This window comes from Anneissia japonica, unplaced genomic scaffold, assembly GCF_011630105.1.
Source record: "Anneissia japonica isolate Jap-2015-1 unplaced genomic scaffold, ASM1163010v1 scaffold288026_len309160_cov177, whole genome shotgun sequence".
Lineage (NCBI taxonomy): Eukaryota > Metazoa > Echinodermata > Crinoidea > Comatulida > Comatulidae > Anneissia > Anneissia japonica.
In genome coordinates this window covers 83,865-99,238 of record NW_022732402.1, presented here as the reverse complement: position 1 = coordinate 99,238, position 15,374 = coordinate 83,865, and the positions used below count along the sequence as shown (strand labels likewise).

The window sequence follows — 15,374 nt, the reverse complement described above, 5'->3', positions numbered from 1 at the left end:
TTTGTTGTTATATATTTATATTGTTGCCATATATTTATTATATATTTATATTTATTATTACCGGTATTAACAATAATAATTTTTAACATGTATAACGACTAATGAAAATTGCATATTTATAACACTAAGCCTGATCATAGGTAACTATCACAAGTCCAGCTGCAGGCCGATTCAAGAGTCCCCACTTGCTAGAAATTTTATTAACTGAACTGTAAAATGTAGTAGTAGTAGTAGGGCATAGGCCTAAGCCTAACTATGCCTAGATACATTATATGTCGTTTAGCCAGATATGTTTACCTACCTAGCCTAGGCGGCCATATAGTTTCATTAGCAATAGTCCTACTACTTACCTAGCTACAACATGCTTTTTTTAAACTTTTTATGTGTAACCATGGCTGCTGAAATGACCGTGCATCAGCCGAATGTAGTACAATTGTTTATCAGTGTGATTAATCTGCTCAATAAACAATTTTAATTACTTGTGCAAGTATAAAGATGTGGGTAACACACATCTTTATATACGACTTTTCATGGATCTCGACCTGATGTAGGCCATTTTTAGGCTAGACGCGCCTAGACGGTTGGAAGCGACGATCGAAGAAAAACGGTTAAGCAAGCCAAGGACTTCGCTAACTTCCATTCCTAAGTATTAAAATCCTTCCATTGATGGGCACTGTCTAAAACCACCATTTCAAACATTTACCGACGTCGGGCCAACAACGTACTGTGACGTTGAGACAACGTCTACAATCACATCTAATATTTACAACCTCTAGCCAACGTTGGGCCAACGGTTAGTACCCAACCATATTTTTAGTAGATTGCCGACGTCGGGCCAGTAACAAATCGTGACGTTGTACCAACGTCCGTAGTCAGACTGAATATTTACGACGGCTTACCAACGTTGGAAAATATATTCATACGTTGGGCCAACGTGAAATTCCAATGTTGGTTTGACGTTACCTCTCCGACCAAATTTTGCAACCAAACACCAACGTCGTACCAACGTCAGATATCCGACCCCGACGCTTGCCAACGTTTACCAACGTTGGGCCAACGTCGCTTTGCTAGCTGGGACCACACCTGAAAATTTAACAACTAATGTACCCTCTAGTTTACTTCACAAATACGAATATTTCTTTCACTCTTTCTCAAATCCCGGCAGATCAGGTGCAATTCAACCGGGACCGCGGGTTTGTCGTGCTGAGGTCGAATATCTTATACAATGGGTTAGGGTTGGAGAAGATATTCGAACTCAGCTGTATACCCTCGGTCCATGGATCGCACCTGAACTCAAAAGCCCAGTTTTTGAGTCCTTGGTACTTATCTAAATGAATGCATAAATAAATCCATTAAAAAAAAAATGCGTTGATTTCAGAGTATTATGCCTTAAAACGTCCAAATGTTGAAACATGTTATAATGAAAAACAATGTGTTATGTATATTATGGGCCTTACGTAATGCTGTGTTAAATGAACCTATTTAATTGTCCGGTAGTTGTACTACCGTGTGTAAAGTAAATTTTTAGATTCTGATTTTGTTTCAATTTCATTCTTTAACTTGCTTATTTTTATATTTTTTATGAAATACTGTTTTAGGTTTGGAAATAATGCCCCATACACAGAGAGAGAGAGAGCTGGTTTGCCATATTCATGGCTACTTCCTTAATGCTTTAAATAAGAATTGCTTAGTACAATTAATAGGTCCATGGTACAGTAGTGTTGCAAAAACTAAACTGCACTTTATTGACACCTGATTGGTGGTCCTCTTTTTTATGTAGAGTTGCCTGTTAAAATGTGTAAGAAGGGTATATGTATTTCATTTATTTAGTTAATAGCTTAATAATTCTTTGTTTATAATTTACTTGTTTAATTTAATTTACCTGTTCATATGTCGCTTCATATACAAAGAGAGCTGGATTGGCATATTCCTTGTGACTTCCCAGATAGCTCATTCATCCATTTCTCATGGTATCTATTTCAAATACTGTACCTACAAACCTCTGATTTAAATAAAATTTGCTAAATACAGTATACTACAGGCCTAACATTGTAGTAAAAAGAAACAAATAAATGAATATATAAATATTATAAATTCTGCTCTATAGTCACCTGGTCGGTCTTTCTTTGTCTGGAGTAGTACTTTTTAATTGCCAATTTCAATTTGTTAGTGTAGACCTTTATGTATTTTGTTAAGTTAATTGTTTAATTCTCTGTTTTTAATTTTGTTTGTTCTTTTTAAGATGTACATTGTAGATGCACCACCTTTGTGTTTTCCACCGATATAAAGGTGTAATTTCCAAATAAATACTTACTTAAGTTTTATTATATTTCCTCTCACCTAACCTATGGAACTTCCAAGTTGATTTTATATATAGGCTGAGGAGGACCTGAGGCCAGGTCGAAATTTTCCGCTGGTTTAGGCCTGCCTACAATTGAAAATTTGTAAGGCAGCAAGTCAAACTCGATTAGTTTAACAAAAGTACACACATAAACCTGATATGCCTACTTTGTAAAACGAAATAAAAACTAATAATTTTATCCCGAATGTGAATAAACACTACAGTAATTCAAAATAAATACAGTGTATTCTTTTCCGTCCTTATTGTTTACGTGCCGGCGCTTATGTGCCCTCGTACTCGTACGGCCTCGTTTCTTTCCACTAGAGACTAGGCGAATTCGACCAAAATGCGATTTTTTTTTCATTACACGCATGGGCAGTTCAATAATTACGAAGTTCTTTACTGTGCATGCTTATGATTGTGAGCAAAAATCATGATTCGCACTATTGGGCGAACTGCATAAAATGTGTGTGCCAGTACGATGGTAAAAAGAAGAGAAAATGTGCAATAGACACTAGAAAAGTTATCATGCTCTTATTAGGGAGTTTTCGATGCACGACGTTAACCTTAACGGATGACGTCATAATTTATTCGTTGCGGAGTACGTTAATTTCAGGATTTTACGTGCTCGACGTACGTTAGTTACGGGTTTGCGCATGCGGATTTGTTTACAAAAGAGGCGGAGCCATCGCGCTGCATGTTGGGTACTAACGTTAAAGTTAAGGTTAACGTCGTGCATCGAAAACTCTCTATTATTTTTCTTAAACTTTGACAAAAATCTTGATTAATGAGATGAAAAGTGGTTAATGAGGAATAGGTTTTTGAATATTTAAAAACTTGAGAAAAATATGGAAAAAGTGGTAGATCGTTGGAATTATCAAATTTCATTGACGTTTGCCTCAAACTCTGTCTGAGCAAAAAAAAATCATTAAATAGCATTCTTCAATAAAGTACAGAACATAGCATACAGTAGTGGGGAAATGTAGGCCTATAGTCGAAGCAACAGCCTAATGTGAATTAATGCGTTTTAAATGTTATCATGATCTTAAAAATACACCAAAAGACGCCAAAATTATTATTTTTTTTTTTTATATTTTCATAATCCTGTGTAATTTTGTCAATAATACAAATAACACATGCAACAGTAATAATTAGAAAAAGGGTACAAACATTTTTTTGGTCTTTTTTTAATTTAAAGTTTTAAACTTTATTTAATAAATTGTTTTATATAATATAATATAAACATTAAACAATGTGTAACAAGAAATTAGGTTACAGACGAACAAAGTATTACTTAATTACAATATTACGCTTATTTTGTCAAATCACGATACAAATTTCAGAACTCAATTGTGCCAAAAAAGACAATAAAATACATCAAAAAAGGCTACAAACACCGGAGCGACTAGGGGATTCACGCCACACCCCCACCGGGTTCCCTTCGCTACCCCCTGGACCCCAGCGCCTGGCTCGGTCGGCCCATGTTGCTTATATTATATCTATTGCAGATTCTATGCACTCTTACACAATTGTAAAAATAGATTGAGAACGTATTCTCTGGAATCATAGATTTAACATTTTTAACAAGCGGACTTTGAGTTTCATACATACTAATGGACACTGACCTAGGGCCTACTTTGAATGGCTATTTATTACAGTACCCTTTGTTAAAATAAATTTTGTTTATTTAATCATGTCCTTAGTGTAGAAGAAGGTCGCGCAAATGAGATATTGAAGCGACAAATGATGATAGATTCTGTTTATGTCTCGATGGTAGTTTAGTTTTCAAATGTTAGCTATATTTAGACACATCAGACAAAAGTTAATTCCATTGTATCCAACACGTGACACGTTAATAAGTCAATGGTTTCAAATAAAGGAAGGTTTGCATTTTTATTTTAATAAATTTGAGAACTGTAGGCAATTCGGGTGCGGGGTCCAGCATATCCCTGGTGGGGGCCTTATTTAATGGATTTCTGAAACCCATAATTCGTGAAAATTCTATTTTGGTTTCCATTCATTTGAGTGTTGTTAGGGACCAGAAGAATCAAGGTTTTATGTCCACTGTATCTGTAGGCCTACATAACTATGCTTTTTGTTCATATGGATCAATCTACAATTACCGGAGCTGATTTCCAACAAATTTCGTACCAACTTAAAATTCAACGATTAGAAGAGCTGAAAAATGAAATACAACGCATATATCATTTCGCGATAATTGGGAACGATTTCAGTTAAATAATAGGTTTTAAAAAGTGGGCATTTTGAGAATTGGAAAGGTGTGCCCGCATCTGTGCACCCCTGTCCACGGGCCTGTTGTATTCCTTGCTCACCCATCAGACATTAAAAGATATATTAACCTTATAATCAGATGTGCCCTGAGTTTTCAATTATTACTTTAACCTTATAGAACCGCTGTGTCAAGTCCAGTGATCTCGTTAAAAAACAATTTTCGTTTCAGCTTTGAAAAGAAATCCGTCATCAGCATCAGGCTACCACTAAGTAGAAAGCAACTGCCAGCTATGAATAACGACACATTGTAAGAACCACTGATATCGTATACTACCCCTGTAAAAAATACATTAAAAGTATTAACATTGTAATATATATATACTGTCTCTTATACACATCTAGATTTCGTTTAGCCACGATATTGTTTTCCTGTCTCTTATACACATCTAGATGTGTATAAGAGACAGGGCTAATAGAGATAAATTCTAACTCGTCTTGGGCATGAAAATATATTTTAAACATAAAAGAAAAGGAATCTGTGAGTGTGACAAAATGAGTGTCCCCAACCGTGATTTGAACCGGGACCTTCTGCTGTCTAGACGCCTCTTAACCAACTAGGCCATTGAGGCTTTGTTGCGAATTCCGAATCCAATAAAGCCTCTAATTCTTCACACATTGTGAGTACATGTTCTTGAAAAAAAAAGTTATTTAAAAAGTAGAGATTGAATTAAAAAGGATAACTGCCGCTGCAACCGTAACTTACCCATAGCATAGCCTCCAAATATACAAGCGAACGCGGCCGGTATTCCGACGACACTATAGGCATCTTTAAATCGATCCATTGAAACACAACTCCTCATAACAACTGGAAACAATGTTGAATATAGGCCAATAAATAAGCCAATCGCTAATGCAGATAGAACAAGACTAGTTAATGTCATTAATACGTTGAACGAGAACATAGCAATACCAGCTACAAATAAAGCAATTGTAAATAGTTTATAGTTGGAGATAATTCCGAGATATCCAGGAAGAGGAGAGCCCAGTCGACCAACAAAGCTGCCGATGCCAAACGCGAAGAAGACCACAGCCGCGTCTTCATCTAGAAAACCTTTATAAATAATGCTGGCATTAAAATGTACAAAAAAGCCAGAAAAACCAAACTCTGCTAGTAGTCGCACGATAATCATAATCATAAGTCGCGGGAACTTAATAAACAAGCTTAAAGTATGTATTTTCTCCGGCTGGCTATCCACGCCATCCTCCGTTTGGGATCTAAGTGACGGCACCAAATCGTTTAGCGTATCTACGCCTGTCTCCGAAGTATATTTTTGTGTAGTCTTGACCCTCCTAACTTTGTATGCTATCATCGCTATTGGTATCGAATTCATTGCAATTGATCCTAGAATCAATATAGTACCTTGCCAACCAAACCATTTTCTGACTGCGGAGCAAAACAGAGGGGTGAGGAAAAATCCAGTTGATGACCCGGCGTACATTAGTGCAAAGTATAACGACGCAGATTTATCAAATCTGTGACCGATGACGTAAGTAACGCTTTGGAATACCAAGCACGAACCACACCCTGGAAGAAGAAATATATGGCATGCTTTCATTGATTGTTTCGTTTCGTACAAACTGGTCCCTTCCCTGGTACAAATAATGTAATTATAATTTCAATAAAACATTGTTAAAAGATTCCCTTACTTACCATCAGTAATGTATATTCAATCATTTAATGATAGAGTATAGTAATATGCCTTATAATCAGTGGTGGCGCCAGAGGGAGCTGGGGGAATAAAACCCCCCTCACCTTGTCGTTGAAGCTTAGCCCCCCCCCCCCGGTCGGGGAAGACGAGTAAATTTTGTCAGGGAATAAACAAATTTAAAAAATAATATTTATATGTAATACCGTATTCGTTTAGCCACGATATTGTTTTCATTGAACTATTTGTGTTAACTTTCCATCACAATAATAATAATAATAATAATAATAATAATAAGAATAATAAGAATAATGATAATAATAATAATAATTATAATAATTATAATAGTTCCATGAGACTAATTAAAAATGATTTGCGTCCTGTTATGACAAATGCTCGTTTGGATAGCCTCATGATGCTTGTAATAATTCGTGATAGAGGAAGCAACCTCGACCTTGGCAGCGTGGTTGACAAATTTCATGCAAAATTTCCAAAATGTAGAATTCCACTTTGAAGAATGAGGATTTGAAAATACATCAGATGATTACATTGTATACTCTTTGTTTCTTGTTTTATTCAAAATGTTTTTTAGTTCTGGAAGCTGATTTCGACATTTGAAAACATACATGAAGTCATATTATAGTAGCTTGATACCTATCAAATAAGTAATAAAAATTCGCCATAATTTGTCATATATCCGTGGCTTCCGGGGTGGGGTGCGAAGCCCCTTGGACCCCCACCGGGCCCTGTGCTCCCCCTGGCCCCAGCCATGTGTGGCTCGCTTCACTCGCCAAGCCCCCCCCCCCCGTCGGGACCTTTCGCCCATCCGTCGGGAAGATCCTGGTGCCATCACTGCAAATAATACAATTATTTTAAGTAGGTAAAGGATATAGTTCTATTCCTAATTTCAAAACGCTAATTTGGTACTAGAAAACACTAAAGAAACTTATACCGTAATTAAATTGGTTTGTTTAAACACGACTAGCTTTGTTTTCCTTCTAGCTCCAGTCGGGTGTACTACCTCCATCTCATTGGAGTCACCATCGGTAACTGAGAAACCCTCAAATTTGTCACGGCGACATTATCATTAATCGTGTTGCTAAAGTTCTAACGATGCATAACTAACTCGATTTCCTTATACTGTAATTCAATACATGTCTACTTTACGCACTTACCCGTAATAAGTGAATGTGAAATGTATACGTGCCAGAGTTTGGACGCATGTGACGTCAACATGAGACCACTCGACATCATAGTACATCCCAGAATGATAATTAACCGGCTTCCAAATCTGTTTGTCAGAATCACTGGTAGGGGACCTTTAAGGAATTGAAAGATATTTAATAGTGTGAATCAGGGAACAGTTCCCTGGTGTGAATGTATACATATAGACATTGGTTAGGCCTAAATTCTGTGTTGATCACATGATTTAGATAGTTACGTGCTGATTTAGCTTCACCGAATGTTCCCCAGAGTGCGGAGGAGGTTCCACGTTCGTTTTGTATGCACATGATAGTTTGTATCACCGGACGAGCAGCAAAACGCCCCTCGAGGAATTCTTACTGTTTGAATAGTAATACAGGTTCCCTCCACTTGAAGACTACGGTTTGGGATCGGGGTTTTCATGGTTTTTAGCAGCCTTGGTCTTTATTTAGAAAAAAATGTTTTAAAAACTAAAGATAGACGCTCATTAATTTGGGGCCGCAGAAAGGTGGTTTTTAATTGGAGGCGTCTTTACAATGAAAACTTGAAGACATCTGCTCATTGAACGGTTCACTGCACATCTTAACGCAGTAAATGAGTCAAAACGGGACACGTTTGCACAAAATCGGCAATATAATTTGAATGGTTTCATTTGGCAACCTGGGGCGATCGGATTATAAAACTAGATGTTTTAAGCTTTATAATCATCTATATATTCTTACAATAATGCAAAATTGGGTGATTATTTTTCTTTCAAAGTTGACTACCTCTTATGCTTTTGCATAGGAAAAAGGTTAAAATTATAGTGTTTTTTGGTGTATACTTCCTGCTTCTTTTTACCATAACTCTGCAACAACTGGTCGCTAAACTTCGGGGTGAGCGGTCAAGTAGCTCATAAATTAAGCCTTCTTGGCATGTAACTCCTATGCTAGTTGCTTAAATAACCATTAATAATTTTTTCTTTAAAATTTTGTATTCAGAACTGTTTTTACACTCTCTATGAATGACGTCACGCGCTTAAGGCCAATAGATACGAATTTTGAGTTTTCTGCGGTTAGTGCGTTCATGCATAAGATGTAGGTCATACCTGAATTTTTGTCCAAAATAGGGGAAAGATTTTCATTATGATTAGAGGGATATTACGGGATGGATACTAAAGTTTACTGTATGTGAGATATCATGGATGAGTTTTTTTTCAAAAGTGTATACTAACCGAGAAGATATTTGAATCCAAGAAAGACGCTGTGGGCCATACCAATTGCTGCTGAACTGCAGCCAAGCTTCTCTTTGAAATCCACCAAGAAAACGCCGAAGAAAGGATCAGTTTGTCCGAAGGTTAGGAAGTGCACAAGGGGTATGGCAAGCAGCATCGGAAGATTCTTTTTAACGTTTGTAGGACATCGAGGGAACGCCATTTTGATAGGCCTATGCCTATCAGTTACTGAAATGAGAAAAAAACTTATAATGTTCGTCCATTTTTTAAGGACTCATAATGGCAATATTTAGCAGAGGGACAGGTTCTGTCCCGCATTAACTCATTCCATGCACCGCGTCATTTTTCATGGCCAGCGGAATCGGGGTGGCCGGGGGGCGCCCCCCCCCCCACTTTTTGGCGAAAAATATATAATGTCTGGAGAATTTTGTATGATCGGAAATGCAAAAAAAAGGAGGAGGGAAGAAGAAGGATGGGAAAGAGAATGTTTATCCAGTACCCGACCGAGTTACATTTTCTCGCAATGCACATTGACGGATCTGGGGGAGGGGGTCATGGGTCCTGACCCCTCCCTTGGGCAAACAAAAAAAGGGGAAAAAGAAAAGAATTCTATACCTACCTTTTCAGGACCCGTGAGCTGATTTTTTTTTTTTTTTTTTTTTTTTTTTTTTTTTTTTTTTGCTATTAGAAAATTAGAATTTTGAAGAACATAAAATTCATTAAAACATACTTCAAATGTCGGGAAAGCTCAATTCCCGCCATCTAGGAATCAAAATTTTCCTGGGGAAAACCCCCGGACCACCCTTTCTTCTTGGGATTCATCGATTCATGGAAAATTCGTATGCAACTACTCATTTTTTTAATTGTTATGTATGTATACACACATAAGCCCTATTTACTGTAATAACAATGGGAAAAAATTACCTGACCGTTTTCAAGATGGGAAAACCTTGAATTTTGAAGAACATAAAAGTAATTTAAAGACACCTCAGAAGTCGGGAAAGCTCATTTCCCGCCATCTAGAAATCGAAATGTTCCCTGGGGAGGAATGTTGACCCTACCACCTAGATTTGATTCCAGATCTGCATGATTCATCTTATAAACAGTGGCGTAAGCTTATAAGTGCCCCCCCCCCCACTTTGAAAAACGTTCCGCCGGCCCTGTTTTTTTTAAACTCCATAAATGAATTGAAAATTATTCTTGAGAATAATGCAAACCTATGGCTACTTCTTATGGGCATTTGTTGCAACACCAACACAGAGGCTAGAAATACTAGTAGTTTAGCAGTAGCAGTAGTAGTAGTAGTACCGCAGTATTAGTAGTAGTACTTATTACTGTTTTAACAAGTAGGCTTAAGCAGCGCGACCTAGACTCAGTATCACCGTTTACTAAATTTGCATAGAACATGTCAGTGTGGTGTAGGCTAAGTAGTTTGCTTAGATCACTAGTAATTGACAATTGGGCTTGCCATATTTACCTCTATAAGCCACCATCTCACACATGCGGATTAGAACAACTTAGTAGTAAACTATATCTACACTTACCTTGTGTTTCAAAGAAGGGGCCTGACCATTAGAAGGTATCGTTCAGACATGATCCTACCATTGAAGACCTGATTGTACTTCTTTGGAGAAAAAAAACAGGGTAGGCCTACGAATAACCTAATAAATATGGCTTCGTTACCTTAAAGTGGAGCTGCTGGAGGAATGTCGTAATACAAAGGTAGGCGAAAAACTGAGAGACGCCGTTAAGAGTTAACAGCCAATGGTCTACTACTTTACGTTCTACCTGTTTTAATTGTCATATTTTTTTGTAGTTATTAGTTTGGAAAACAATGGATTTAGTACACTGACCTCTGACAACGGCTGCATCGTTCTTCCGGGATAATAATTTCGATTGTAGGCTATAGCAGTTGAGTCGTTAGAGCTACTGTAGCGCTCGTACACTATCAGTTTGTGTACATAAGTTCTGCAATCGCAATCATAAAGATTATCTACAGTATTATAACTATGGGGTTAACCTCTAAGCAGTCTTGTGGTAATGCTTTATAATTCGAATATAGGCCTACATAAATTGTAAACAGTAAAGAAGAGGAATCTGCCAGTGTGAAAATATCACAAAAATCTTCCTAAACGGGAATTGAATCCGAGGTATTTCTACTGTCTATCAGTCTTAACCGGCCACTGGTGCTAGTTTTCGTTGGAAGTTTGAATCCGATTGGAGGCAACTAATTTCACACTCTATACGGTGTGCGTATACAACACTAGTATTCGACGCAAACAAACGTGAAACCGAGATCAAATTGATACGCCCTCTTCTTACAAGCATCTTAAACGACGAAACGGGATCTAAGAGATTCACATAATAAAGGTTTCCCCAATCGGGATTCGAACCCGGAACTTTCTGCTATATCTGCTGATGGTAACTCAAATCCGATTAAAAGCAACTTATCACACACACTCTTTTAAATTTGCGTGCGTAGTTGAAGAAGAGCATGAGTTGATGGAATTTAATTGGGAACAAGATTCAGCGCACTACCAAGCAGAATTAACCAAAAGTGCTTAGAAAAGTTGAACTACCTCATGTTGAAAACGACAAAATTAAAAGCTTTTCAACATCATGTTAGGACAAAAATAAATATGAGTGATTTGGCCGACTGAGCTAAGCTGCTCCCTTAAAAAAAGTAAAACTTGTTCAATAGTGACAGTACGTTGACGTTTTGTAAAAAGAAACTGTGACTTTAATTTGTGGAAGTTGGCTGACGCTGTTGCTTTTTAAATGTACGTTTTAATTTACGTTTCACTTACTTTTTGCGGCGATTGCCTCCCATACTTATCATCATCTTCGAATGCGTGGCGTTGTGTAGCAGTACATGTACAGTACTGTAATCCTTATAGGCCATTTTCATTTTAGCTTCAGCTGTCAACGGCGATGCTACTTATGACGACATAAAGAAGCCAACGACTGACGGCTATGGAGTACTTATTATGATTCTGTACATTTTCAATAATTGATCATGTGAGTAGAGGTGTGTGTAACCTTTATACTTCCCTGGTATACCTAGTTCAGTAGTCAGTGTAATATACTGTAGGCTATATAATTATTCATCACTATTTTGTTTTATCGCAATCGTTAAAGAGTAAAAAATTCAGTCATCTATTTCCGGATGTGGAAAGATGGATAAGGATACTGCAATGCCATGCTTGTTTAGGTTGGTGGGAGGATGTTGTTATTGTCTTGAAAATATAATAGATAAATCGTTTATATATATATTATGTATATATAATATATACTGTATGTATACATATATTATATGTGTATATATATATATACATATACATGTATATATATGTATACGTGTATATATATACGTGTATATATATAATGATATATATATATATATATTCATATATAGGCCTATTATCTTTAATTAATTCTTTTCACCATATTCTTTTCCCCCTTTTTCGTTATCTATAAAATCATACAAAGTCGATACCTAGGCCTGCCCTAAAGTTTATTAAAATTACGTAGTAGAGAATAAGCGTTGCAGAATGGTTCGTTGGTTACCCCAGCTTGCAACTGTTGAAAAGTGGCTCTGGCTATAGTGTGAGTATTTCATGGCTTATAATTTCAATAAATATTGTGGCCGCCTCGCATCAATATTGGTTGTAACATTATACCTGATTTTCTAACACACACACACAAAAAAATTGTTGCTATTTTATAATTAGGAGGCCTTATTACTCAAACACCGCATTAAGCAGTATGTAATTACATTAGTTCAACTGAATGAATGTCAAATGGCCTTCTTCAAATTGTAGAGGCCTAGTATATGACCGTTATTTATGCGTCATTTCTCTGTTAGTTATCTGGAAGTCGTGGATTCGATTCCCATCTAATGCTGTTTTTTCATATTTTTTTAGGGCATACTGATTATTTAGTGCACATCACATCGTAATATCATCTAAAGACCTTGATCTAATTACAATATAATTTATCCATTTCTAAGGGCCTGTTTCTACTGGAAAGAAATAATCAGTAGGGATATTGGGCCTATGACTCTCTGCTCTTTTGGGCTTACCGTTGTCCTCGTTTGGTCGTCGTTCATAATTGTGCCGATGAGCACAGCCGAAAACATTTGCCTTCTCGCCCCACATCTAGATGTGTATAAGAGACAGGTATCTTACTCCTTTTCATCATGACAGGAATGAGAAAGATACTATCCTATACAGTTAGGAAAACAACGTGTTGTATAAACAAAATGGTGACGTAATTTCCGTCACGAAAACCGATTTTCGAGAAATAAAAAATGCAGTTGCAACGCCAGCAGGCTGTCTGGTACTCATTAAAAATACGGTTTTAAAAAATCGATTATTTTGTGTCTATCAGTAGAAACACACCCTAAATTCCGGTATAGTTACTGAGGTCACGCATAGTAATTGGAAAATCAAATAGTTTTCTTTTGGGAAATCAGGCAATAATTATTGATGATGTTAATTAGCTTTGAGCTGGGACCTGGGGAACGGTTAACGAGATACAGATTTTTGAATATTTAAAAACTGGGAGAAAGGGGGCGTAACAGCCCATTTTTACACCTTTTTCCCCCAGTTTTTAAATATTAAAAAAATCTGTATGTCATTCAACGTTGCTCAGTTTTTCGTCAAACAACTATTTTCTGTCTCAGAAAAATCAGTTCTACAACGTATCAAAAAATGTTTTTCCTCCGGAGCCTGACTTTAAGGCACCAAGAGGATCGTCTGGAAATCGGTAGGCAAATCGGCTGAATGTCGGAGCGGATCGTCGGTGAACGGAGATCTGTTGCGTGCTTATTTAATTGTGGATTCCTTGGTTCGTGTTAAAATAATGTTTATATCCTTGCAAACATGCGTGGGAGAATATCTGCACTTTTCACCTTCCTGCTGTAAATCTACCACTTCTTGATCTAAGCATGGCGGTGTAGGCCTTGGCCTATAAAAATGTATGTTTATACCGCCATGATGTAAGTAGTCTAAGCATAGCAATGTGGAGACTGTGCTTGTCGGGGAAATTGGCGTTATAAAGCACACATCATGTCTCTACCCACCTCCCTGCTCTGTCTATCAATTTTTTTCCCCGAAGAATTGTTTTTGTTCATTTGGGCGTTGTTTCTAAATTTCCAGTACAATTTTTTGATAACACATAAGAACAATGAGGCTGAAAATAAGAACAAATTAAGTCTGAGGTAAAATTTCAAACGAGGTTTTTATTTAAAAAAATAGAAACACCAACAACTCTTATCTGTACCTTATTTGCAGTAGGTGTGACAATCTTTCCTCCATGGTAATCCTCTATAATACAGTAGAGTAAAATTCTGCTAAACAATATTAATTTTTCTGTTTGAAAAGTGTGCAAAAGGAAGGCCAAAATAAGAACTTTTTGAGCCGAAAATCGCAAAAAAAAATGATAAAAAAATAAGAATTCACTGATCTGTTGGCAAAATTTTACTGGTTCTTATTCAAAAAAGGATACTATAGCTTATACTTCCTTGCATGGTATAACCGTGGTTCGTGTAATTGTATACTGCTTGAAAATGTAAATATATGTAAACATTATTTGATTAAATATTTATTGCATTCTGCATTGCAATTACAGAATGATTGATGACATTTGTCAATGCCTTTTGGGTTAAAGGGCAATTATCGCATAATGATGAGATCAAAAGAAAGCCAAACTATCCAGCACGGCAGGTCAAACATGGCATGACCCTTATAGCCTGCTTTCTTTTCTATATGCTAATGCTAAATAGCAAAATATAATCTTTCTTTGAATGTCATCCTCGTTATATAATCCTCAACTGTAGATGAATAAATCATTACATAAGGATACATTGAAGCGCAAGATGTCGATGTAAATTTTCTGCTACTTGAGAGGCCTAATCGTTTCGGTAATGGTGTGACTAGCAGTAGCGTAGGTACAGGCAGTGCAGTACTAGAATCTTTACAAATTTCTACTTAAATTTTCCCCTCAGTAACCTTAGGTTTTAGAGACCATTATTATAGATTCATTATAATTTACCTATTACGTGCCAGCAAACATTGCAAGTAGGATTACTTAAAAAAACGGGAATTTTTATTTAAATAATCTATCTGAATTATATATGCTATGTGATTAGTTTCCTGATCGATTTAGTGTTAGTAGCCAGTAAATAGCTTAGTAAAAATGTTAATTCAATTCCAGATTTTATTGGCCTTCCTAATTTTGTATAGTTTGTTTTATCTTGGCATTTATCAGGGGTTATCCTGGCATTAATATCTGTTTTTTTTCTATCATTTTTTATAAGTGGTATATGATATTCAAGGTAACTCAGCAAGCCCGTAGCCGGGGGGGGGGGGGGTTCGTTGGGTGCGAACGAACCCCCCTTTTCATGAAGTGCCCTTTCAACAAAGGCTGGCTAGCCTACACATTGGACCTAGCCTAGAGCCTATCATCATTTAAAAAAAAATACCCAATTGTTAGGCCTACCTAGTAATATAAAAAAATAAATGAAAATAGGGCATTTTCAACAGTTACAACATTATTATTTAATCAGTACAACCGTGTAGGGCTAACCGCCCAAAATAGGAACAGGGCAGGGCAGCAGCAGCAGAGCGTATCGCCGATCTTCCCGATACGATCGTCGGCCACCAAGTTATTTACTATG

The 15,374-nt window shown here is 36.8% G+C and overlaps 1 protein-coding gene across 3 annotated transcripts; it reads right to left on the bottom strand.

Annotated features, from left to right (window-relative positions):
- Positions 1-3,622: 3,622 nt before the first annotated feature.
- Positions 3,623-11,577, bottom strand: LOC117115676 (monocarboxylate transporter 2-like). 3 transcript variants are annotated; one of them, XM_033259583.1, is made up of 5 exons: positions 10,379-11,577; positions 8,696-8,923; positions 7,455-7,598; positions 5,337-6,158; positions 3,623-4,909 (listed from the first exon to the last, which is right to left on the bottom strand). In XM_033259583.1, exons 2-5 carry the CDS (start codon positions 8,895-8,897, stop codon positions 4,746-4,748), a joined length of 1,332 nt encoding a protein of 443 aa, XP_033115474.1. In that variant the 5' UTR covers positions 8,898-8,923; positions 10,379-11,577; the 3' UTR covers positions 3,623-4,745. The 3 variants fall into 3 exon arrangements, with proteins under 3 accessions (XP_033115474.1, XP_033115472.1, XP_033115473.1); XM_033259581.1 differs by having other exon boundaries at positions 10,240-11,576; XM_033259582.1 differs by having other exon boundaries at positions 10,549-11,576.
- Between the last annotated feature and the right edge of the window lie 3,797 nt (positions 11,578-15,374).